Source organism: Trichomycterus rosablanca, chromosome 15 (assembly GCF_030014385.1).
Source record: "Trichomycterus rosablanca isolate fTriRos1 chromosome 15, fTriRos1.hap1, whole genome shotgun sequence".
Lineage (NCBI taxonomy): Eukaryota > Metazoa > Chordata > Actinopteri > Siluriformes > Trichomycteridae > Trichomycterus > Trichomycterus rosablanca.
Window position 1 is genome coordinate 23,997,246 of NC_086002.1, and position 27,340 is coordinate 24,024,585.

At 38.6% G+C, this 27,340-nt stretch overlaps 6 protein-coding genes and 1 pseudogene across 6 annotated transcripts in view; 5 read left to right on the forward strand and 2 right to left on the reverse strand.

Annotated features, from left to right (window-relative positions):
- LOC134328715 (zinc finger protein 271-like) overlaps positions 1 to 27,340 on the reverse strand; it is a 525,414-nt pseudogene that overhangs the window by 428,212 nt on the left and 69,862 nt on the right.
- On the reverse strand, positions 4,000 to 4,678 carry LOC134329238 (ADP-ribosylation factor-like protein 5B). Its single transcript, XM_063010444.1, has one exon. The coding sequence runs from the start codon at positions 4,676 to 4,678 to the stop codon at positions 4,139 to 4,141; it is 540 nt and encodes a 179-aa protein (XP_062866514.1). The 3' UTR covers positions 4,000 to 4,138.
- On the forward strand, positions 11,669 to 12,291 carry LOC134328289 (histone H1-like). The gene has a single exon (XM_063009373.1). The coding sequence runs from the start codon at positions 11,674 to 11,676 to the stop codon at positions 12,289 to 12,291; it is 618 nt and encodes a 205-aa protein (XP_062865443.1). The 5' UTR covers positions 11,669 to 11,673.
- LOC134328970 (histone H2A-like) lies at positions 12,941 to 13,327 on the forward strand. The gene has a single exon (XM_063010208.1). It carries the CDS (start codon positions 12,941 to 12,943, stop codon positions 13,325 to 13,327), a length of 387 nt encoding a protein of 128 aa, XP_062866278.1.
- On the forward strand, positions 14,014 to 14,425 carry LOC134328931 (histone H3). The gene has a single exon (XM_063010172.1). The coding sequence runs from the start codon at positions 14,014 to 14,016 to the stop codon at positions 14,422 to 14,424; it is 411 nt and encodes a 136-aa protein (XP_062866242.1). The 3' UTR covers position 14,425.
- Positions 18,830 to 27,340, forward strand: part of LOC134329503 (uncharacterized) — a gene marked incomplete at its 5' end in the record, with an annotated part of 33,551 nt that continues 25,040 nt past the window's right edge. The window contains 2 exons of the mRNA XM_063010790.1: positions 18,830 to 19,090; positions 23,040 to 23,455. Of these exons, the coding sequence (XP_062866860.1) occupies positions 18,830 to 19,090; positions 23,040 to 23,455 (677 nt within the window). The remainder of the gene's footprint in view (positions 19,091 to 23,039; positions 23,456 to 27,340) is intronic.
- Positions 23,085 to 23,512, forward strand: LOC134329005 (histone H2B-like). Its single transcript, XM_063010246.1, has one exon. It carries the CDS (start codon positions 23,085 to 23,087, stop codon positions 23,457 to 23,459), a length of 375 nt encoding a protein of 124 aa, XP_062866316.1. The 3' UTR covers positions 23,460 to 23,512.

Sequence of the window (27,340 nt, forward strand, 5' to 3'; positions counted from 1 at the left end):
TACTGTACCACACTGTACTGTACCATACTGTACTGTACCACACTGTACTGTACCACACTGTACTGTACCATACTGTACTGTACCACACTGTACTGTACCATACTGTACTGTACCATACTGTACCACACTGTACTGTACCTCACTGTACTGTACCATACTGTACTGTACCACACTGTACTGTACCATACTGTACCACACTGTACCATACTGTACCATACTGTACCACACTGTACCGTACTGTACCTCACTGTACTGTACCACACTGTACTGTACCACACTGTACTGTACCTCACTGTACTGTACCACACTGTACTGTACCATACTGTACTGTACCACACTGTACTGTACCATACTGTACTGTACCATACTGTACTGTACCACACTGTACTGTACCACACTGTACTGTACCATACTGTACTGTACCACACTGTACTGTACCATATTGAACTGTACCACACTGTTCTGTACCATACTGTACTGTACCTCACTGTACTGTACCATACTGTACCTCACTGTACTGTACCATACTGTACTGTACCATACTGTACTGTATCATACTGTACTGTACCATACTGTACTGTACCACACTGTACTGTACCATACTGTACTATATCACACTGTACTGTACCACACTGTACTGTACCATACTGTACTGTACCATACTGTACTGTACCATACTGTACTATATCACACTGTACTGTACCACACTGTACTGTACCATACTGTACTGTACCATACTGTACTGTACCACACTGTACTATATCACACTGTACTGTACCACACTGTACTGTACCATACTGTACTGTACCACACTGTACTGTACCATACTGTACTGTACCATACTGTACTATATCACACTGTACTGTACCACACTGTACTGTACCATACTGTACTGTACCACACTGTACTGTACCACACTGTACTGTACCATACTGTACTATATCACACTGTACTGTACCATACTGTACTGTACCATACTGTACTATATCACACTGTACTGTACCATACTGTACTGTACCACACTGTACTGTACCACACTGCACTGTATCATGCTTCATATTTACTTACAGAAGAAATCATCATCATCTTCATCCTCCTCCTTTTGTATTATTTTCTTCTGGAATTCTTCATTTTGTAGATCCACAGGGGTGACGTGTCCCTCTTCTGCTGACTGCATTATTAAAGCTCTAATAGATAGACAGACAGACAGATAGATGTGCTGTATTCATAATTAAAGAGAAATTATTTAGACTGTTGTAACTGGCTGTTGTTATTGTTATGAACTGAAGCTGGTCTGTACACAACAAAACTGACACTTTGCTTAAATTTGCCATCACATTATTTATTACAGTAAAATGATCTCAAAATCACAAGATTAGTACTCGAGTAAATGTTCTTTATGATCATAGGGGTGACATTTAATAACAATTAGATTTGCTTATTTAATTGCTTTTCAAAATTCAAAAAGTGGTATTAACACAACCGAATAGACACTTCACATGAGTTTGAGATCCGATCATAACAAATTCCTCCAGTAAGAATGTCTGAAATGTATTTCATTAATAAAAGAAATCTTGAATTGAGTGAATTTTGTGCATCAGAACACGGTAAATAATGTTTATTAAACTGTAAACAGCAGTTTTACCCTCTTTAACACTTCGGATACCGTAATACATGGTTTAGACACGCAGTAAACAATTAAAGACGCTCGCTTACACTTTTCACCTGACTGTGACTATAAAACTCTACAAACCACCTGTAAACAAAGTTCCACTATAAACAAAGTTCCACTATAAACAAAGTTTAAAAATATCACGTGTTTATATAAAAATGTGAGATTTAATCATGAAGAAACTCAATCAGTTCCGCTCAATTGATTCATTTTGCTGGGTCGGTTCAAATGAATCGGTTCATCAGTACTGAATCATGTGTGATGCTAACAGTTAGCGGAGCAGCTAATAGTTTGTGTGTTTAAATAAAAGTGGAGTTAAAGCTCCTCAAATCCTCACAGTGATGTTTTATTATTAACTCTAGTGTTATTATGAATTAGAATGTAGTTATAATGAAATATAAGGGTTATAATTAAATACATATTTTACTTACAGATGAGGCTCTACAGTACAAACACAGCAGCTTCTTGTTCTTCTTATGATGGTTAATGGTGGATAGCAGAACAACTTAAGACGCAGCAGCGTCACCAACTGGACTGGAGTTGAACAGCAGCCCAGCAGTAATAAATCTCCATTAGTCCTGTATCTCTGAGTTAGATTTAGAGAGGACTACAGTGTGCAGTGTTGGGGGTAACGCGGTACAAAGTAACACATTACAGTAATGTCATTACTTTTTTCTGTAACGGCATCGTGGGGCGTCGTCTGCACGCTTGGCATCGGCTGAGCTTACTCGTGTGTTTCAAAGTGATCTTGAGGTTACATTAAAAGTTGTGACACTAAGCTCTGTTTTTGAGTGTGTGTGTGAGTGAGTGTGTGTGTTTTCTTTAGGTTAAGTGTGATATTTTTCTCTGTTATTAGTCTCATCCATTTCGTTCTTTTCTTTAAAGATTTGCTCAGAGCTGGATTTCTCTTTGTTGTTATTTTCATTGTTATTTAGACATTTTATAAATAAATTGTGTGTTTTGGAAAGATTGTTTCCTCCTCATTATTTCATTATTGTAGTAGTATTATGTTACATCCCCATCACCCATAGATCACTACGGGATGTAACACTTATGTTAATGCTTTTTCATTGTGAATCCACTATGGGGGTTTGTGTTGTGCATTTGTGTTTGAATACACTGCTGCAGGGTTTACAGTGTTCAGTATTTGTTTTGATGTGAAACTGGTTTATGGGAACTAAGTTTATGGTAAAGTTTGTGCAAGTTCCAACTGACTAAAGCAATTTAGTACAACATTTCTGACTCTGCCTTTTTGTCTTTGCAAATAATTATTATATTTGTATTAATAGATGTACACTTAACATTTCTATGATACATTTGAATGGAGTTAATTTTTGTAAAGCAAGTTAACTATGGTACCATGGACTTAACTATGGTACCATGAACATAATGAAATTGCTTCAGAGTTACATAATATCTTTAAATAATGGCAATAAAAATGTAGCTGGCATTACAATTTGTGACATGATGAAACGACATCAATAACTTGATTTTAAAGTAATGACAAATAATACCTTGCAACAACATGATTAATTTAAATCGTTTAAATGTGTGAAATATTTTGCCTATATTCTGATCATGTGGGAGTGATGTACACATTAAAATCAAGTACATTCAAAAAATTGGTTTTTTAGTGTATAATTGATTTTTTTATGAAATGTGAACACTTCTGTATTTTGAATTATAATTTTTAACAGTGTTAATAATAATAATAATAATAATAGTAAGTAGTAGTAATTATATAAAAGGTCAAAAACAATGCAAATCAAGCAAACCTCGCAAACCTCGCCCTGGGTGAACCACCTTCTTCATCATGGTCTCGCCCCTGCCAGGTAAGTATGAGGTCCAGAGGCACCGCCGAACAGAGACACCGAATCACACACCGTTCAAACTCACGGTGACTCCATTCATCTACTCATCACACCAGCACAAACCTCACCGAACACAAACCCGCTATTCTGCAACATCAATATTTCTGCCTGAAAAACAAAATAAAACAAAAAACACTTGGTTCAACCAAAACAGAAGAATTTCAAATTTCAGGCATCACTGATTTCAAATTGATCTACAAAAAAGAAGAAGAACCACTGTAAAAATCCACCTGATAAGCATGCCCTTTACAGGTTTACATTTTCATTTACATTTTCGGCATTTAGCAGACGCCTTTATCCAAAGCGACTCACATTACAGCAACTGTGTACAGTCTGAGCAATTGAGGGTTAAGGGCCTTGCTCAAGGGCCCAACAGCAGCAACCTGGCAGTGGTGGGGCTTGAACCAGCGACTTTCTGGTTACTAATCCAGTACCTTAACCACTAGGCTATGGCTTGCGTTCGGTGTGTTGTGTTCAAGTGAACTGGATTTGGAATTGGCGCCAACTCCATCTCTGGCCTTGAGTGATGAGTTAGGATGAAGGCACATCTGGCACACGGACCGGCTCTGAAGAGTTACCGTGAACCACTGCATAATTAGTTTGCTAAAACCCGAGATCGCATCCAGTCCAGGCTCGCCAGTAAACCCTCGCCAGTAAGCGCACAGCAGGCTTGGACATGCCAGGAATGTGCTGTGAGAGAACCAAGAGTAAGACTGTGGGAAATCTCCGCTGGTGACATGCTGTTCTTCATGTCCTGCTTATTAGCTAACACCAGGACTGACGCGTTCTGCAGATCCTCATGTGCAAGCATTCGATGAAGCTCATCTTTTGTAAGTGTTAAACGCTCCCGATCTGTACTATCAACCACCAGGATCACAATCTCTGTATTGCAGTAGTAGGTACTCCAGCTGGCCCGGAGCACCTCCTGACCACCAATGTCCCAAACAAGAAAGCGTGTTTTCTTCACAGCAATTTCCTCCACGTTGCTGCCAATTGTAGGAGTGGTGTGCACTGCCTCTTTAGTCAGGAACTGATAAAGGATAGTCGTCTTCCCAGCATTATCCAAGCCAACGATGATCACTTTGTGCTCTCTGTCTCCGAACACCGTCATTAGCTTAGCAAAAATCATTCCCATGTTTATTTACAACGAAAGCATTACTTCAAATGAAAATACAACGCTGGTTCTGACTAAAAGCTGTTCTCAGTGAACCCGGTTCTTTTTAAAAACTGAAAAATTTGACACTGTGAGGTAAATACAAAATAACCGATATCGAGTTTTAGCCTGTGTGTAACATAAACACACTCCACGGTTCACCGGTTGCTCGTAATGCGCGACTGTTCCTCTGAGGAACAATCACTCCGAGTTCTTTCCACTCCGTATGGGCGGAGGTTAAGGTTTGGCATAGCTCAATCATGAAACGATCAAATTAGCCTAAGAAATAGCGCAAACGGCTAATTATGTGCCCACACAGCAAAATCGCAAGTGTTAGATTAACACTGACAGTGTTAAATTTAACACTGGAAAAGTGTGTATGTGTCCACACTCACCAGTATTAAAATAACATTTACACTAGTGTTACCATTTTAACACTAAATCTGAGTAAATTTCACTCTTTATATAGTCAAAAATCAACACTACTCTACTCTGTCTGTAGTTGATTTTACTCTACACTGGTGTTGGTGTTAAAAATAGCTCTGCTAGTGTAAAATGTTAAATTAACTCTACTATTTTAACACATTTGAGAGTAAATGCAAAAATAACTCCCCTGGAGTAAAATTTTAACTCCAATTTCAACACTTTCAAGAGTAAACAGAAAAAAACTACACTAGAGTAGAATTTAAATTATTATTTAAGTACATTAACAACATTTTTATTAAAATGTTAACACAGTACATCACAATTACAAAACACTTATGAACTGCACTGTTGTGCTGAACTCACATGACAAAGTTGCAGTAAGGTACAATATGTAACTTATTTCTAGCACCACTAGATGGGGATGATGTCTGTACATAATTTTGAACTCCACTTTACAAGTCACTTAAACCTTGAAGATTTTCAGTTTAGCTACCAGTCCAACGACACCGCACCAACGTCTGCATTCCTAGTAAAAGTACAGTGGCCATTGATTAGCTGATTAATACTAAATAGATCAGGTAGTCCTCTACACCAAGCATTTACAGACGTATTACAGTAAATACGCAGAAGTGGTAAAGCATCGCATTCATCAGAAACGACATTAATGTTTTTGTAGGTGTGTTTGTTAAAAGTCTGAAACCAGGTACATTTATAAACGTGTTTAAATTGGTACTTAAACATCCTAACACACTGACATCTTCAGCTCTTCATTTCAATCATCTGCTCTGCTATCACCTGCTCGTGCAGACGTGCACCTTTACGCAGACTCACGATTGGCTGTGGGTTTGTAGAGGGGCGGGACAAGGGCTGAAAAAACGGCTGCATCTATAGAGAGATAAATTCCAATTGGCTACGACTGGATTAGGGTGTAATTTGATTGGTCCACACTCCTGGACAAAATATGGGCCAAACCTAAAACTGCACTGATATTAAGAAAGAAAAACAAGGCAGGCATTAATATGGAATGATGGTCTGAACACCCAGACGTGTTAATCTGAGTTCTACATCAAACATTCAAATCTTTTTATGAATTTACCTTTCTGCACAGGAAGACGTTTTAAGTTCATTTTCCTTCTCCAGCCCACATTCCCCAAACAGTTCACTGCAGCAAGGAGGAGTGAGAAGCAAATGGTGGCGTAAAAGATGCAGAAGTGATTCTGAAGAGTTTTTGCTCATTTTCTGAGAGGTGGTTTGGTGTTAAGACCATTAAAAGTAACTTTGGCTTTGGTCAATGTTTTGCACAGAAGCATATTAATTTGTCATTTATTTAGTGAATAGTTAGACAAGCCACTTATATATGCATGTAAGAATGGAAAACTGAGCAAACTATTCACAATGTAGAAAAGAGATGCATGTGTAGATGCTGTGTAAAAGGCAAGGTTTTTTTTGATGAAACATATTGTCTTTTTGGTTAGACAAGTTTGGTGTGAAGGAACTCCAGTGTCCTGCACAGAGCCCTGAATTTTGTACAGATGCTAAATTTGTCTTCGTAAACACAGCATTAGCTTTCACCCTCCCATGCTTCATGACTGCAAGAGGATAGAACAATGTGGAGGTTGGGCTTTTGTTCTAATGTTTGAAATACTATAAATTTGATTGATTTTTATTCAGGTTTTCTACAGTCATTTAAGACAAAATTGGAATTAAGCAAGTTCATCATCATGATGATGTTCACCTGTTCAGCCCTGCATGCAGCTGTCAACTTTTCTCAGGTGGGTTCATTCTTTTTTAGTCATTTGTAAAACTCACTTATTTGTGTTTACATGATTAACTGTTATTAAACCAAGCAAATACAGATAGGACTGTAGTGTGCCTTAAAGTGGCATACATATGTATTACAACATGGCTAGTTTATAGTGCTGCTCACTATTAAAACTGGTTTTAACTTTGTATTGTAATTGTATTTCCTACTGCTTTTTGACTTAATTAGGTGGATTTTAACTTATGGATGCCCAACTGCCCAGCCGCAATGCGCCGGCCCCCTCCTAATGCAAAAGGCTTAGTGACAGAAGAAGAGATTTTGTCTTTTCCTCCGGATGTGAACAGTACTTGCAATGTGCTCCTCGTACTGTTCATGCTATCACAGCCAGCAGTTAACTTTGTGAGTATAATCAACACATTTTGTGTCCTGTAGCTCTCACTGACATGGGTGTAAATATTTAACAATGCCATGGGTGTAAATTGTTAGCAAAGGTGGGTAGATTACACAAATTATCACGAAGCAGATTTCATCAGACAGAAATGTGTACAAAAGTGATTGAAACATAAGTAAATAAAAATATAAGTTATATTGAACCCACTGTTTCAAACCAGTGTTTTTGTTTTTATTTGCATTTTAACTACTGTATTTTTTAACTATACTGATATCTTATTTTTTAAACTGTTATAAAACCTAGAGCAGTGATTATTTTTATCAATTAAAGTCTGGTAGTTATTGGGCAGATTTAGCCTTTACTAAAGAAGATTATCTAAAGACAAAAAGACCCAATGTTATCATATTATTTATATCAAGTTTTAACTATTTTGAGACCTGCTGCCATGAATAACAAGTTTATAAAAAACACAAATCTATGTTTATGTGGCAGTAAATTCCAACACTACAAAAGTATGTTTTTTTTAATTTAGTAATTTAGTAATGTTTTTTATTTTTGGTTTATTGTACTGTAGGTGCCCTTGTGCCAGTACCGTGAGTGGTACTTCAGAAGTGGTGACCATCACAGGCTCGTGGAGATGGTACTAAAAGAGCTAGGAGCCATTGCTGATGACATTATCAAGAGAATCCACGATTCAACCCCCCACAGCACTGCAGCCCCCACCCCCCCACTGGCTGCCCTTGCCCGGTCATTATTATTATATTACAATATTTAAGCTACGTGAAATACTAAAATACAATGAAATATCAGAATACATGCAATCAAAATATACTGTTTGTTTGTTTGTTTATTAGGATTTTAACGTCATGTTTTACACTTTGTTTACATTCATGACAGGAACGGTTGTTACATATTACACAAGGTTCATCAGTTCACAAGGTTATATCGAACACAGTCCTGGACAATTTAGTGTCTACAATTCACTTCACTTGTATGTCTTTGGATTGTGGAAGGAACTGTTTTTTTTTTTTTTTTTTTTTTTTTTTCATTTTTTTCATTTAAATAATTTCCTTTTTTATGGCCAGGATGGATAAGTGTTTTACTCTACTCAGAATGAAAGTATCAGCTGGCCTTTTTCTTCACGTATTGCTTTGGTGATGAAGAAAAAAAAGAAAAATTTCGGCTCCTTTGGCAGGAGGTTGAAGTAAAGATGTGTGAGGAAAAGCTTCCAGCACCTGGTATTCCCAGGCGGTCTCCCATCCAAGTACTAACCAGGCCCGACCCTGCTTAGCTTCCGCTCACGCAATACTGCTATTTAATCCACACAGACAATTATTGCAACATATCAAATTATTTATTTAAATCACTGCAAATGCTTAAAGCACTTTCAAGCAAAAACGTGTACAAGTACAGAATTTCCTTAAAAACATTCTTACTTTACTCCATGCAACTTTCAAAATACATTTAAAACAACACATTTAAAATAACACAATGTGCAGTAACTTAACATGTACAAAATTCATGTTAATTCATATTACAGAAAAACACTTTTACTGTTAAATATATCAGTATTGAATGCATAGTACAACAATGAACAATGAATCTAGATAAAGTTACATTAGAAATAACACAAGAGCTTCAGAAATGCAGGGTTACAGAAACACAGTAGTTTTGGTATAAAACTCCACTCAACACTGTCGACTCACATACCCGACTTGAAATGAACCGTGTTCCTAGGTAGATCCTGGGTAGCAAACGTAGTGAGGTAAACCACTTCTGAACCTGCAACCTGCTTTGTTCTTTTCCCTTAACAATCCAATCATTGTTCACCTGTAATCACAGAAAGATCATCTTTAACACTTCTATTCAATTTAATACAGTATCCTCAAAATAAATCTAATCTTTCTGAAAAATACAATATTTTGTAAGGATCCTGTGGCGACTGTTAAACGATGTCACAGTTTACAGCGTAGCAGGAGATTAGCTACTATGCTAGCGCTGTCGTGTCGTAAATTTCACCTAACATGACTAACTTAACTTTTAAACATGAAACTTACAGTCATTTGTACAATGGAACATTTACTTGTTTTACTTTGGAAAAAAGTTGCCGACAAGTAATGCTAACGCTCCTATAGTGCACAACAGTCCCGATAACCGTGACTAGTGTTAATTTATTGTCCTAACTGTCGTAGACTCTTTACCTTTATTTTTTGCTGGTTCCCAGTTTTGGTGTAAAAAATCCTCTTCAAGGGTCAGCACCCCTGCTGCTCCACTGCGGCTCCATCCATCATAGCCGAACTGTTTCTGTGTGCGCGCCTCTCCTAAACTCCTTCCCGCAAAACCTGAGATAATGTGGTGGTTCCGAAGCTGAACCGTTAGGCAAACAATGTCAGTTTAAAACTCTCACAGCTGAAAATTAGGTTGAATCTTGTCAATAAAATCATTTGGCGCCAAAGGTAATTACAGTAATTTACCTCAATGTAAAAAATACAGTAAATCTCTGTATTCAGTATTTGGCATCAGGCAAAATTGTCATGATGCAGTGGAAAATACTGTTATGTACTGTAAAAACTATTTGCAGTATTTTACTGTGTGGTATGTGGTTAATAACTGTAGAAATTACAGAAATGTCTAACAGTGTTGTTTTGTCTAAAATATGGTTCTGACTTATTATTATAAAGAATGAAAATAATATTTGTTAAACACCCTAAATAAAACATTTTGATAATGTTCTCATGACGGTGTAAGACACGTTATATTTTTTATAGTTGCAACCCTAACCACCCCCTCCTCCCCCACTCAGGTATTTTCAGTACAATCAGGAAAAACTTCAAAAGCTTTAATGAGGCTTCATCTGCACATCACTATTGTTTAGCGTTACCATCACAAACTCCGTTCATTTAACCCCTGAGAAACAGTTTGATTGGAAGCAGGTAAGCAACGAGCACTTCCTGTGTATTGTACCTACCATTTCCGTCAGATCGGCTGTTTGTAAATTTGTTTCGGCATTGGTAAAAGTGTTTCAGCTCTTGTAAATTTGTTTTTGTTCCTCATTAAATCTGTCCACAATCGATTTGATGTATTACACATGATTTTTTCTGTAACTAACGTGTAATTTTAATAATTTTGCAGTTTTAAACATGTTAAAAAAATAAATTCAACAGGGCTTCTATGCAACCCTAAACCTTATTACAATGTACTATAATCGCCATATTTGTCGCATTTTTTATTATTGTACAATTAGGTGGGACAAAGAAACATGACAATGTAGCCCAAAAAATAACCCATACTAGGATATAAGACAGAGTGGGAGAATAGAGCAGTGTATGATAAAAAATTAGTCCAAATTAGTAAAATTAAAGTTAAATTGGAATAAAACAAACAAAATGCTTTAGAAACCTTTTAGTGATTGTGAAAGTAGCATTAGAGACAAGTTAGGGGGAAAATGTACAACTAAAACACCTGAAGCGGTGTAGGAGTTTTTATTGAAGGTAAATAAAACCTGTGGGTTAAATAGTGTTTAAAAATGTGTAATATATACATGGACAATGCTTGTGTTTGTTGCTAGCTTTTGCAGGTGTGTGTGTGTGTGTGGGTGTGTGTGAGAGAGAGAGATAGAGATCCATATGTTGTTTTAAAAGTGTGAGTCAGTATGTGAAATTTAAGCTGACACAGGGATGTTCTGTAGAACTTACAGCACAAATTAGTAGAACTAACAAAAATAAATGTCAATGTATTGTAATATTCTTCTTATTATCTTCATCATTATTCTAAATTATTATGTTTATCATTTTTTTTCCATTTGTTCTTTCAGCTACATGACAGTTAAGCACCCTGGACTCGACCTAGTCCTGCTTGGTAGCTGTGTTTTACTTCGCACTAAACAGCCTATATTTCCTGTAGAAAATGAAGCTCACATCCGCTTATAAATGCATGTGGAAAACACCAAGGTCTGGTTTGCTCTTTTCAGCCTGTGTCTACAAGAAGATCGGGTTTCCTCAGCATGTTTTTACGTGTAATAAGATGTGAAATGTGCGCTGCGTCGCTTTACGCATCAGGAGCGGTGTGCTGTTTTAGCAGAACACAAGGAAACAGAGCATCGTTAGGTTCCCTTTGCGGGCTTTAACATGAACGAGAGAACTTATGTTCGGCCGACGTGCACTTTATTACCTCGTATTTTATATCAGGACTTGTATTTTAATCGTTATTTGCCATGAGAAAACACAAGTGCGCATGTGTCACGGAAGCACACAGACGTTGCGCTGGCCGAGTTGAGTCTACACAGTTCTCATGTGTGCTATAAAGCCCCGCCCCCTCTCGTAAGAGGGAGGAGTCTCTGTACAACAGAGCACAGCGCTTCACTCGCTCTTTCTTAGCGCCGTTTTAGCTCCAACAACGATGGTAGAAGAAGCTCCAGCACCGGCCAGCTCGGCCCCCGCCAAGGCTCCTAAAAAGAAGACCGCGGCCGAACCCAAGAAAGCGGGTCCCAGCGTCGGCGAGCTGATCGTCAAAGCTGTTTCCGCTTCCAAGGAGAGGAGCGGCGTGTCCCTGGCCGCCCTGAAGAAAGCTCTGTCTGCAGGTGGATACGACGTGGAGAAGAACAACTCCCGCGTCAAACTCGCCGTCAAAAGCCTGGTGACCAAGGGCACCCTGGTGCAGACCAAGGGCACCGGCGCCTCAGGCTCTTTCAAGCTCAACAAGAAGCAGACCGAGGCGAAGAAGCCCGCGGCCAAACAAGCCGCCGCTCCTAAAGTGAAAAAGGCCGCAAAGAAACCCGCCGCTGCAAAGAAGCCCAAGAAGGTAACAGCCAAGAAGCCCGCCGCTAAGAAGTCCCCCAAGAAGGTCAAGAAACCCGCTGCTGCCGCTAAGAAAGCCACCAAGAGCCCCAAGAAGGCTAAGAAGCCGGCGACCCCCAATAAGGCAACCAAGAGTCCTAAAAAAGCCAAGGCAGCCAAACCCAAGACCGCTAAGCCCAAAGCGGTCAAGGCCAAAAAAGCTGCTCCCAAGAAGAAGTGAACATGTTCCTGTTTTATTACCTTCGTTTTCTTAAAACGGCTCTTTTAAGAGCCACCTATATCTTCCCATAAAGAGTCGCGTTTCCTAAACACATACATACATATAAGCATGCATGCGAACATACAACTATTCATACATGCATCCATACATACATACATATTTTGTGGAAAAAGTGATAAGCAAGGAGTTAAAAACACTAAGTATGACTGGTCCTGTTCTATGTGTAATAATGATTTTGTCACACATCCACTTAAAACTGTCCGTATAAATGTGTGTATGTATGTGCACCCACGTATATAAGCATCTTACATAATGTACTTATTAGTGAAAATGTTATTGTGACATAATATAATGTAATTGTTGCTAAAAAGAATCTTTTTTGTATCATACATTACACGGGCGGGAGGTGTGATTGAATTTTGTTGAATAAAGCTATTTAAAAAAGGAGAACGGAAGAGAAGAGAGGGGAGGAGGGGAGGTGCAATATGTGTATGTGTTTCCCTGAGACATGACGGCGCGTTTAGGATTGGCTCAGCTGAGCCTTCGCTCTAAGCCAATAGGAGAGAGGCCAGTTTGCCTATATCATACCGTTTCGAGCACTCTCCCGGTTTACTTCAGTTTTGTTCCACGAACACATCTGATCATCAAAATGAGTGGTCGAGGAAAAACCGGTGGTAAGGCTAGAGCTAAGGCCAAGACTCGTTCATACCGTGCCGGCCTTCAGTTCCCCGTGGGCCGTGTTCACAGACTGCTACGTAAGGGTAATTACGCCGAGCGTGTGGGAGCTGGTGCTCCTGTCTACTTGGCTGCCGTGCTGGAGTATCTGACCGCTGAGATCCTCGAGTTGGCTGGTAACGCCGCCAGAGATAACAAGAAGTCTCGTATCATCCCTCGTCATCTGCAGTTGGCCGTGCGTAACGACGAGGAGTTGAACAGACTGCTTGGAGGTGTAACCATCGCTCAGGGCGGTGTGCTGCCTAACATCCAGGCTGTTCTGTTACCCAAGAAGACCGAGAAAGCAGCCAAGTCCAAGTAAAGTCGCTCTCGTGTTCTAACCAAAAGGCTCTTTTAAGAGCCACCCATTTCCACAGAAAAAGTGCAATTTCCCCAGATAATGTGTAAATAAAACAAATGTAATATTGTTTCATAGAATCACAGCATAAAACTCGCATTATTTATGACACGGTAAAATTAACAAATCAATAGGTACGATTTATTTTTTTTCTATCTATCTTTACATATATCCCTATATATGTATACATAAGTGAAGTTACAGATCACTTGCAGTAGAAAAGCCAACAATATAGACGATTAAAAGTGGTGTAACAAACGTGTTTGTGTAATACACATGGAACAAAAATAATAATAATACTAATAATAACAATAATAATAAGCAAAATGAACGAAATAATCAATAATATATTTTTTAAAAGGTATATACTTTAAATGCGATTGTAGGCTGTGTTTTAAAAGCGCAAAGAAACAATGGAAAGTATTATAAATCCCGCCAACAGCATAAAGGAAATATTGTTTTTTTAAACGAGGCAGTGGCAGAACGCCGACCAGTAAGCGACGTTTGACGTAAGCACGTTCGTCCAATGAGAAAAGAGCGTCATCAAGACGCCCAATGAGCGCGAAGCGGCTCTGGTACTTAAATGGAGCGTGTTGGGCAGAGAAACATATTCTGTCCTACAGTTGGTGAAGTGCAGAGTTCCAGACGCGATGGCAAGAACCAAGCAGACCGCTCGTAAGTCCACCGGTGGTAAGGCGCCGAGGAAGCAGCTCGCCACTAAGGCTGCCCGCAAAAGCGCCCCGGCTACCGGCGGTGTGAAGAAACCTCACCGTTACAGGCCAGGTACCGTGGCTCTGCGTGAAATCCGCCGTTATCAGAAGTCCACTGAGCTGCTCATCCGCAAGCTGCCCTTCCAGCGCCTGGTTAGAGAGATCGCTCAGGATTTTAAGACCGATCTGCGCTTCCAGAGTTCTGCCGTCATGGCTCTGCAGGAGGCCAGTGAGGCTTACCTGGTCGGTCTGTTCGAGGACACCAACCTGTGCGCCATCCATGCCAAGAGGGTGACCATCATGCCTAAGGACATCCAGCTGGCCCGCCGTATTCGCGGAGAGCGAGCTTAAACGATCCCACTCCATCCAGTTATCCACAAAGGCTCTTTTAAGAGCCACTTACATGCTTCCACTGAAATGGGCACTTTTCATTTTTTTATTTATTTATTATTCCATTGTGTGTGTGTGTTCTGACTTATAATTTAGTTATATTTATCAGTTATAAATATTAGGAAAAACTGGTTAATGTGTGTGTGTGTGTGTGTGTGTGTAGAGATGTACTTTACATGTTCTTACAACAATTATAAACAAGGTTACATAAGTACAGCTGATTAAAGATTGGCAGATGGTGTCTTATAACACATGATTAATAATGTTTATAGTGGTGTATGTTTATGGGGTTCTATAAAGCACTGAGTTAGTAAGAGTAATATAGTCGTTATGAGTAGTAGAGTAACAACAAAAACATGACGGTAAAGAAGAGTGAGCGGTAAATTGCAGCGGTGGTTAAAATATTACGCTACTAATGCAAAAAAAAAAGAAGATTTAATAATCAGTAATTATTATTCAGAATATTATATCAATAATAAAATACTATTCTAGGTACTCAACACAGGGTAATTAGATACACACACTGTAAAATATTAAGTGTAAATAATCATAATTACTCATAATAATGATTTTATTTCTATTATAGTTGTTGTAATAATAGTATTATTGGTGATGGTAGTAGTAACTGTAATTATAATGTTATGGAGAACCAATAGACGGTTAGTGGAGCGTTTCATCCATCTTCCAACAAAATGTGAAAACACGAACTAAATCTGTGTGTTTATGTGTGTGCTTTCTTAGGAGGATTTAGTGGCGTTGGTGTTGCACGGTGTACACAGTCTGTATTTTACACAGAGATCGTATTAACTGATTGTAGTGTAATCTACAGTATGGCTGTACATTGGTAGAATGTAAACACGCTGGATGAAGGCATAAGGAATGAGCAGAATATTGAATGTTCACCATAAGACTGGTTATTGTAATAATGGTAATAAAACAACCGTATTCACAATGATGCCTTTTCTAATTTGGTAATTCATGTGTTTGAGCCGCCACTGTGTGTGTGTAACTTTAACCTTTGTCCTCTGAGTCCCGCAGCACCGACTCCCATTTCTGACGGGTTTTTGTCGCCGTTTGCAGGTTCTCCGGCTGGTACTCACACTCAGGCTGGAACTCATTGTTCTCGCTACCTGATCTGAAGGTATGAGGACCCAGGTGTGGTTCGTCATCTCCAGATGTGCCTCGTGTTCCTAGGCAGCACAGATGATATCTGTTGAGCTCAATTTAAGCCCAACCTCCTTCAAACCCAAACTTCGATAACCCCAAAATGTTTCTAACCCTAATTAGGATAACCCCAAGTTACTTCTAACCTAAACTATGATAACCCTAACAGGTTTTTAAACCTAATTAGGAAAATTCCAACATGTATCTAACCCAAATTAGGATAACCCCAAGCTAGTTCTAACCCTAATTAGGATATCCCCAACATGTAATAATAATAATAATAATAATCCTATTTTTACTATCAGGCAATGACAATTAGAAGGAGGCAGAGTAAAAACATCAACATCATTTCACTATTTAATTTACTTTCAGGTGGGCATAAAAAGTGTAGGTTTTCACATTAACAATACACAAAATCTTATTTCTATAACTTTTGGAACTTAATGACTTCATTTGCTGTTTTTCAGTCCGTTGAAGCAGTCAAGACCAGCTTTGTGATTTCCAAAAAGTACTTAAAGCGCTATAAAAAGACCTTGTTGCTTTTGTATTTGAGCTAGTAAAGCTTCACATCTGAATGTTGTACATTGTTCACATTCTTGTATTTCACGGTGTTTAGTACCGTAATGGGGATTTAAATTGTAAATCTTAACCGGCTTTACTTCTGACCTCAGTAAATAAAAAGACGCCCATGTCTTGTTAAGAAATTGCAGTTTATATCTATTGCACTCACAGTTCTGTTCGTGAACACATTACGGTGAAGCTGGATACACTCGCACACACCAAAATCATAAACTGAGAGGGAAATAAAAAAAAACAGTCCCCCCCCCCCCCCCATAAAAAAAGAAAAGCAATAAATTAATTACCTAATTTGAGTTCACATACACTGACACATTTCTAAAACAACACATGGCTCCTACACTTACACAACAGATTCAAGTCTATTTTTTTTAAATAATTATTTTTAAAACTCAGAAATGGCTTTAACACAGCTAACACTGAAACATAAAATGTCTTCTTTCACTTATTTGGATTTTATTGATACACAGCTTTGACCACTTTCACTTTAATCAAGATGTGTCTGACTTTGAAATATGTTTATGAAACGTTATGCTTTAGCAGAATATGACTTATAACGTCCCATTTCTCACAATACAGTGAAATATACAAACACATTTTTAACACAGATGTCACTTATAAAGACCTGCATCAGTATTGTTCAGCACAGACAAATCCAAACACTGCGTTACACACTGTTTATGTCTTTTTTTAGTTATTCACTCATTCATGACCCTAACACCGACTTTAACAAAACATCTATAGCTCTAGCAGTCCTGGTGACACATATCCAGGGCCAGCTGTAGCCTAGTGGTTAAGGTACTAGGCCAGTGACCAGAGGGTCACTGGTTCAAGCCCCACCACTGCTAGGTTATCACTGTTGGGCCCTTGAGCAAGGCTCTTAACCCTCAACCGCTCAGACTGTATAATGTAACTAATATTAGTCGCTTTGGATAAAGGCGTCTGCTGAAAATGTAAATATTCACCTATTTTACTTTTTTCTTAAACTCTCTCTCTCTCTCTCTCACTCTCTCTCTCTCTCTCTCTCTCTCTCTCTCTCTCTCACACACACACACACACACACACATCCGCAAAAGCTAGCAACAAACACTGGCGTTGTCCATTTATATATTACACATTCCAACACAATTTTACCCTCATGTTCTATTTACCCTACACCTCCTCCTACACTGCTGCAGGTGTTTTAGATCTTTGTTTTTATCATAACGTGTCTCTAATGCTACTTTCACAAGCACTGAAAGGTTTCTAAAGCTATTTGTTTGTTTCAAATTCAATATTCACTACAACTGTACTGATTTGAACTAAAATTAATTTTTGATTATACACTGCTGTATTCTCCCACACTGTCTTTCTGTATTCCTAATATGTTTTTTTTTTGGCTACATTGTCATGTCTCTAATGGCTGTTTGTCCCACCTAATTGTACAATTTTTAAAAAATGCGACAAACATGGCGATTATAGTACATTGTAATAGGGTTTAGGGTTGCATGGGGTTTAGGGTTGTTTCTTTGTTTGTCTTTCTTTGTTCTGGCACAACATGTTTAGAAAAAAAATCTTAACATTAAACATTAGTTACAGAAAAATATGTCATGTGGAATACATCACATCGATTGTGGACCGATTCACTGTGAGGATAAAACAGTGGAGGTATTAAGTTACGCGCTTTACATGAGGCCTACTCCGAGCAGCTGCGGTCACAGTGGGCGGTCACTGCTTAACTCCGCCCCATTGTCTTCAACTAGGTCCTGTAGAGGGAAATAACAGGCTCGCTGTGAACGCTCGTCCTGCATTGACTCGCTTCATCTCGACGAAAGCAGTAACGATGTCCGGAAGAGGCAAGGGCGGCAAAAACACAAATTGGAAACAGAAAAAAGGCCGCTCTAGAGCTTTAGTTCCTTATTATAAATTAATTTATGGTGATTTTATAAATAAATTTAATGTTTGGAATATAGATTGGATTAAGGATTCTAATAAAAAGATTTACAAGCTAATAGTAGATTTGAAATATTGTAATTTAGTGGATTTTAGAGGCCTTAGAGAGGAAGAAAAGAAAGAATGTGTAAATAATATTTTATGTAAAAAAATATCTGAGAAGTTAAGGGATATTACATGGTTGGTAGCAGTGAGGAGACTTCCAGTGAGATCTGTAGTGAAGTGGAGTTGTTTTGTGAAGACAAACATGTGCCCTATGCCAAAATGCCAGACAGAGGAAACTTTAGAACATTTTCTTCTAGAGTGTTATCGTTCCCAAGAAGTATGGAGCAAAATGGAAAATTTAGGTCTTGAGATTAAAATTCATATGAAGTCCGTTTGTTTCGGTATTTTTGATGAAATCATGCCTAAAGATAAACATGACTTCCTGTGGTTATAGTACTGTGTATTGTGAAGTCTAAATTATGGAAAACAAGATGCAGAATGACTATTGACCAACAGTTTGTTTCAGCAGAGAATGTTTATAAAAATATAAGAACTGAACTGAAAAGAATAAGAACAATGAATGTTTTATTTAAGGACTCTGAATTGTGGAAGATTTTAAAATTGTAAATGATTGTCTTGATAATGTAATGTAATTTCCATGTACTCTGATGAAGTTTAAATAAAATATTAAATAAAAAAAAGCAAGGGCGGCAAAGGTCTTGGAAAAGGAGGCGCTAAGCGTCACCGCAAAGTTCTCCGTGATAACATCCAGGGTATTACTAAACCCGCCATCCGCCGTTTGGCTCGACGTGGCGGTGTGAAGCGTATTTCCGGCTTGATCTACGAGGAGACCCGCGGTGTGCTCAAGGTTTTCCTTGAGAACGTCATCCGTGATGCCGTCACCTACACCGAGCACGCCAAGAGAAAGACCGTCACCGCAATGGACGTGGTGTACGCTCTGAAACGCCAGGGACGCACCCTGTACGGATTCGGGGGTTAAACGTTCAGACCTCCACGCTAACACAACGGCTCTTTTAAGAGCCACCCATATTTTCTACAAAAGAGAAAGTCCTTCTGCTTTATTATTAATATTGTTATTATTAGTAGTAGTACGTTCACTAATGCGTGGATGTGCAAATCACTCGTTTAGCCCCAAAAGCATCATTCTAAGAAGAAATTTCTCTTCCTCGTTCCTCACAGCCAACTACACAACAATACCACTTGAAAATGGCATTGCTTAATGTTCGTTCACTCAACACAAAAAGTACTGTACTCAGTGAATTTATATCTGACAGTGAACTAGACTTTTTCTGTCTCACTGAAACTTGGCATAAACCCTTGGATTATTTTATGTTAAATCAGACCACGCCAATGGGATACTCGTATATTGATGAACCTCGTATGGAAGGGCGAGGTGGTGGTGTTGCTGCAGTCTATAGGGATGATATTAAAATAACCACTTTGTCTTTTCCTGCTGCTCTTTCTTTTGAACACCTGGCTTTCAAGTTGTCAGGGCCTACTCCTCTGGTCACTGCTGTAGTTTATCGTCCGCCAAAGCCAAACGCTTCCTTTCTCTCTGATTTTTCAGATTTTTTTAACCCAGCTTAGTGCCCTCTCATCCTCTGTACTGCTTATGGGTGATTTTAACATCCATATTGATGACAACAACTGTAAATTTGCCAGGGAATTTTTGGAATTGTTACAGTGTTTTAATTTCACACAACATATACATTTTCCAACTCATAAAAAAGGTCATACTCTTGACCTTGTCTGCTGTACTGGTGTCCTAGTTCATCAGCCGTCCAGCCATGACCTTACTGTCTCTGATCATTTGACAATCATCATGGACATTGAGGTCACTAGGCCCATCACTAGAGCTAAACGTAAAATATCTTTCAGGAATCTTCAATATATCTCTCCCTCTGCTTTCTCAGATTCTCTTGTTAAAAAGATGTCTGTCTGTCCTGTACTGTCTAGTAATTCATCTGACCTTGTCGATTACTATAATGACATACTCGCCTCATGTCTTGATGAGCTGGCTCCTTTGAGAACCAAATTTGTTTCATTTAGTCATTCCGCACCATGGTACACAATTGAGCTTCACCAAATGAAATCCCGTAAACGCCAGCTTGAAAGACTTTATAAGAAAACCGGTCTAACAGTACATTATCAGATTTATTCTGATTATCTTCAACATTACAAAGACGCTCTTACGGCAGCCCGATCCACTTACTATTCCGAACTCATACATGCTGGATCAACAAATCCTAAGACTCTCTTTTCCACAATAAATAAACTTCTCAAACCAGTTGACAATACTACCAATTCCTTTACAGTTGACAAGTGTAACTCTTACCTCTCATTTTTTCAAACAAAAGTTGAGAATATCCACAATTTTCTGACAGTTTCCCCTGTCATCTCTGTTTCTCCGCCTGTCTCACCTCAATTTATTACCCAGCCTCTGTCTCAGTTCTCACCTGTGTCTCATTTGGACCTATCTGAGATCTTAACAGGGATGCGAAGCTCCACTTGTGTTTTGGATCCTGCTCCATCAAAACTTGTTAAGGGTTGTTTTCCAGTTATCTCATCACTTATCACAGAGATAATCAATTCCTCTCTTAGTTCTGGCTCAGTCCCTCAATCACTCAAATTGGCTGCTGTTACTCCCATACTTAAAAACCTGGACTTGACTCTAACATTATGAGTAACTTTCGGCCCATTTCCAATCTTCCATTTCTGTCGAAAATACTGGAACGTGTTGTTGCCTCACAGCTCAAAGATCACCTAAATTCCAATAATCTATTTGAATCATTTCAGTCTGGTTTCCGCCCCCAGCACAGCACTGAGTCAGCCCTCCTCAAAGTCACAAATGACCTTCTTCTTTCCTCAGACTCTGGACAAATTAATATTCTCGTCCTCCTTGATCTTACTGCAGCTTTTGACACCATTAATCACTCCATTCTTCTGTCCCGCCTTGAATCCTCTGTCAACATCACTGGTACTGCCCTTTTGTGGTTAAGGTCATATCTCATAAACAGACAACAGTTTGTTAATATCAACAATTGTAGTTCTGCCATTGCTCCACTGTCCCAAGGCGTTCCCCAAGGCTCAGTGTTAGGTCCCCTTTTGTTTATTCTTTATATGCTCCCCCTTGGTGACATCATACGTCGGCATGGTTTACATTTCCACTGCTATGCTGATGATATTCAGCTTTACATCTCCTCCAAATCCATTAATACTGAACTTCACTCCACTCTGACAAATTGCATCACTGAAATGAAATTGTGGATGAAAGCTAATTTCCTCAAATTAAACTGTGAAAAATCAGATATGATCATCGTAGGTCCTACAACCCTGGCAAAAACCACAAAAAATTTTCAAATTACCATTGATAATGACACTTTGTCTCCGTCTTCTAACATCCGAAATCTTGGTGTAATTTTTGATAGCAACCTCTCTTTTGACCGCCATGTAAATCACATCACCAAAACTGCTTTCTTTCATCTAAAAAACATAGCACGTCTACGTCCATCACTCTCCTTTTCTGCCGCCGAAACTTTGATTCATGCTTTTATTACATCCAGAATTGATTATTGCAATAGCATCCTTTATGGTACATCTAACAAAATCCTAAAAAAACTTCAGTATATCCAGAATTCAGCTGCTCGCCTCCTTACTCATACTCGCTCCCGTGATCATATTACACCTGTTCTACAAAAACTTCATTGGCTTCCCGTTGCTCAACGCATTCAATTCAAAATTCTTCTATTCACTCACAAAGCTCTCCATAATCAGGCCCCATCCTACCTCACCGACCTGCTCCATCAGCACATTCCCTCCCGTAGCCTTCGCTCTTCTGAGGCTAACCTACTGTCCATACCCTCTAGGACCAAGCACCGGACCTGGGGTGACAGGGCCTTTTCCATAGCTGCTCCATCTTTATGGAATGCTCTCCCCAAACACCTACGAGATTGTCCTGACCTGTCCAAATTCAAGTCACTTCTCAAAACTCATCTATTCAGAGTGGCATTTAACTTGTAACAACACAAAATAAATGCTTTTATTTTTGCTATTCTTTTTAATAGTTTTTATACTTAGATCACGACAGAAATGTGAAGTCCTAGATCCTAAAACTTGTAAAGTTTTCAGTTTCCTGATTGCATGTAAATCTGTCCTGTTTCTGTCTAATTTTAAGAAATTGTTCTATATTTGTTGTTCTCTCTCATAATTTAGCTAATTTTTAATGAACTGTCTTATGCTGCTCTCTTTGTTTTTATCTTAATTATTCTTGATGTTGATGTACTATTTTGATTTTGTACTATGATTTGTATGGTGTATGTACGTATTTGTTTTGATTATTTGTCTTATGTAAAGCGTCTTTGAGTATCTTGAAAAGCGCTATATAAATAAAATGTATTATTATTATTATTAAATAACATTCACTTATGTAGCCCTAAAAGCTTGGAATTATTATTATTAGTTAGTCATACGGCGTGTTTGCATACTACCAATGTACAGCCATACTGTAGATTACACTACAATCATTAACACGATCCTTGTGTAAGATACAGTAAAACATTATGCCCGAATTCTTCGCTTAAAAAACTAAACAAACAAAAAAATGAAATTGATCGATCTGTGTATGTATAATATATATATATACTGTATATATTATATAAAATGTAACAAAATATCAAAATATTGCTATTGATTCTTTTATATTCGGTTTTAAAACATGTATCGACCTCAGATTAAGCGGGAACAGACAACAAAGAACAGATTCTAGTGAATAGGGCAGAAGGGGGCGTGGAACGGTATGTTTTCTGTCCAATAGAAACCCAGGACCTTGGACCAATCAGAGTTACGTGTTCCAACTTGGCTTACTCAGCATGTAGGGGTAATAAAGCGGGCGTGTAGAGCATCTACATTCACTTGCAGTTTGTTCTAGAGGAAACAGCAGCATCATGCCTGAACCAGCGAAGGCCGCGCCCAAGAAGGGCGCCAAGAAAACCGTCACCAAGGCCGCCGGCAAAGGAGGCAAGAAGCGCAGAAAGTCCAGGAAGGAGAGCTACGCTATCTACGTGTACAAGGTCCTGAAACAGGTCCACCCTGATACCGGGATCTCCTCCAAGGCTATGGGCATCATGAACTCCTTCGTCAACGACATTTTCGAGCGTATCGCTGGTGAGTCCTCTCGTCTGGCTCACTACAACAAGCGCTCCACCATCACCTCCAGGGAGATCCAGACCGCCGTGCGCCTGCTGCTTCCCGGTGAGCTGGCCAAGCACGCCGTGTCCGAGGGTACCAAGGCCGTCACCAAGTACACCAGCTCCAAGTAAAGCGCCTTAGTCGCTCTGGCAAACCAACGGTTCTTTTAAGAGCCACCCATCTTATCAAGTTAAGAGAATTTTCCTCTTTTTAAATATTAGATCTGAATATGTCATACACATTATCTAGATAGCCTCACATGATTTTTTATTTATTAATATATTACTATTCTTGGGTACTGCTGTTTTTCACGAGTTGTCCACGACTGTCACTATGTGGTGAGTTTAGGAGATTACACAATAAAATGTCACTGTACTCTTAAAGTTAATATAATACACTCAGAGCTGTAGAGAGAGAGATGCTACACTCCTTGATCTCGCCAAACAAACCCGGTGCTGTTAAAATAGAAAAAAAAAAACGATAACTAACTAACTGTATTAGGCGTTTACAAAACTAACGAGAACGTACTAAAATTATAGATATAATAGCCTTCGTTTTCGTGTTCATCATTTTATTTATGAGCATTGTGAACTGATATAAAATCGATGTTTTCCACTCGAGCAGTTTTAGGTGAGCTGCCGGCACCGTACTGTACCTCATGCGGTCTTTCCCAATCCGCTCCCTCCTCACTAACACTCCACTACAGAGGGACCCTCCACGTGAACGCGCAAACGGAGGCGGAGTGAAGAGGGGGAGTGAGTAGGGAGCGGATTGAGATTGGGGGGATTGGGCTCCCTGACGGCACTTCATGTTTACATTCCGTTTCTGCTCTCCACGCTAGCCTGCAAAATGACCACAGCAAAAGTTAAGTTGATGTTTTTCTGATGTGTGTCTCATGAATTAGTTCATATTATTATTAGGGCTGTCGTTAATCGTGATAATTTTTAATCAAACTATTTTTATTGAGCTGTTTGTGTCAGCTTTATTTCATGTGTTAGTAAACATCCATTCTTGCATTTCAGGGCTGCAGCACCTTCCAGAAAAGCTGGGATGGTAAAGCATTTACCACTTTGTAATGTTGCCATTCCGTCTCAACACAAAGATGTTTTGGCACCTTGAATACCTAGCAATGAAGTGTTCTGGTGTATTTTGTGCCATTGTTCCTGAAAACTGAAGTCTTAAGGTGTGCAACAGTACACGGTTGTTGTCATAGTCACTTCTTACAAAATTCTCCACACGTTCTCTCTGGTAGGCCGGTCCAATACTTGGCTCTCTTCTTCCACAGCCATGCTTTTGTAATGTCTGCCGGCTGGGATAACTGAGGTTTAGCACATAGGTCAAGCCAAGGAAGGCAGCACAAGCTATAGCATTATCTTTTAGTCCTGTGATGACATGCGCTCCCTCAATAATAATCATGATGTCCTTTAGTGTGTCACCTGCAGAAGCTCTCATGTTCATCATCACAACTACTACCAATGAGGGCTGGTCCACCTCTAAACCTTCAGGTTCCTGCAACATCAATTATTATGGTATGAAAAGGGTCAAAAGTAATTTGTTAATACTTTAATTTGTCTTGTCAAAACATGCAGTTAATAAACATTAAATTTTTGGACTAGTCACATTAACAAGTTTCATTTTAATTACATTTTTATAGTTTTATCCTTATTAGGATGAAATGCACCAAATTGGAATCATTAAAATATGTCTCACAAATGACTGAATATTAAGATAATTGAGGTTTGCAAAAAAATGACTCGTTATGTTGTGGTTAACCAAGTTAACTACCCTGACATGAGGTTTAAATTAAGTTAACTATGTTTTCTCTAACAAGCTCAGCATGTTTACAGATAAATGCAAAACTTTTTTCCAGCTTCAGATAAAACTTCATTCATCTAACCATCTGTGTGTTATCGAGTTTTAACTTTGCTCTCAACACTGGGTTAAAGTTGTTTCCTCAATGCATTAAAATGAGAAAAGTTTTTATTAGCTAGCTAACTTACTTCAGCCAAAAGAGATATTTGCCAAGTTACAAAAAAGGTTGAAAAATGAACCACCTAACTACCTCAGTTAACATGGCAAGCCTGAAGAACAGTTCAACCTATTTTCAAATGAGAAAAGTGAGACGTTGCAATAAATCAAACTACAAGACTCATTACAGCATCTCTCACATATAATGTTGTTGATTTAAAGTAAGTGTAATAACGACATGCATTCCGACACATTCTAACACACTAATTCTAAGTTTACAGTAATAAACTGTGGTAACTATACAGATTAATAGAACAGAATTACTTACCTTAGTTAATTTGCTCACAAACTGTGCAATCTGGATTCCGTTGTGGAGGCTCTTCAGAACCGTTGCGGGTTAGAAGGTGTATTTAGAAAAAAAATAAAAAAAACGCACGCGCGCAGACTGGAAGTGCTTGAAAATTTAAAGCAACTTATTTATATAACTTATTTTTATATTCACACAAATAAAATAAGTAGATTTTATAGCATTGTTTAATAAGTACAGTGGTGTTCAAAAAAATAGCAGTGATTTTAAAAAAGTGAATAAAGCACAAAATCATTATAATAACTTTTATTTCCATAAATGCAAATGCACTGAAAATACTCCACTTTCAATTCTAAATCAAAACATTAACAAAATTTAGTCAGTTTGTGTCAATCCTTTACAGAAAATTAAGAAAAATTAATATTAGGCTGTTCAAAATAATAGCAGTGCAGCATTTTTCTTTAAAAACTCAAAAAATGTATCTATACTTTAAATTACTGAACTAATATTTAGTGGCATAACAATTGTTTCTGAGATCTGTGTTGCATGAAGTCGACCAACTTCTGGCACCTCTGAACAGGTATCCAGTCCAGGATGATTAGACGACATTCCACAGTTCTTCTGCAATTTTGGGTTTTGCCTCAAAAAAACGCGTTTCAGACGTCAGAACACAAGTTCTCTATGGGATTGAAGTCAGGGGATTGGGCTGGCCACTCTATTACCTCAATCTTGTTTGTCTGTAACCAAGATGTTTTGGGTCATTGTCATGTTGAAACACCCATTTTAAGGACATTTCTTCTTCTACATAGGGCAACATGATCTCCTCAAGTATTCTGATATATTTAAACTGATCCATGATCCCTCGTATGTGATAAATAGGCATAACACCATGGTATGAAAAACATCCCCATATCATCATTTTGTACCACCATGCTTTACTGTCTTCAGTGTACTTTGGCTTGAATTCAGTGCTCGGGGGTCGTCTGACATATTGTCTACGGCCACTAGACCCAAAAAGAACAATTTTGCTTTCACCAGTCCACAAAATGTTGAGCCATTTCTCTTTGGACCAGTCAATGTGTTCTTGGCAAATGTTAACCCATTCAGGATGTGTCTTAACAACGGGACTTTGCAGGAGTTCTTGCTGGTAAATTGGCTTCACTTAATCATCTTCTGTACTCACTGGTAACTTCAGATGTTCCTTGATCTTTCTGGAGGTGATCATTGGCTGAACCTTTGCCATTTTGGCTATTCTTTGATCCATTCGAACAGTAGTTCCACGCTGCCTTCTGTGTCTTTCAGGTTTTGGTCATCACTTCAAGGCATTTGAGATCATTTTAGCTGAGCAGCCTATAATTTGCTGCACTTCTCTGTATGTTTTTCCCTCTACAATCAACTTTTTAATCAAAGTATGCTGTTCATCAGAACAATGTCTGGAACAACTCATTTTACCCAGTATTTCAGAAGAAAATGTGCTATGACCAACCTGTGCAACATTTGCCCCCCTCCTACCTTAAATAAGGGCCAAAACTGACACCCGTTCTTCTGCAGAATGAATGACTTCACCAATTGAACTCCTCACTGCTATTATTTTGAACAACCCCCTTTCAATCAATGCTTCGATTACTCAGGATGAGCGGCATGCATGTCCTAATTGTTGGGTTTGTTTTGTTTTCATTACTCTACTGCACTTTCAAGTCAATTTTTTGCTATGTAGAAATAGCATTTCTACTAAAA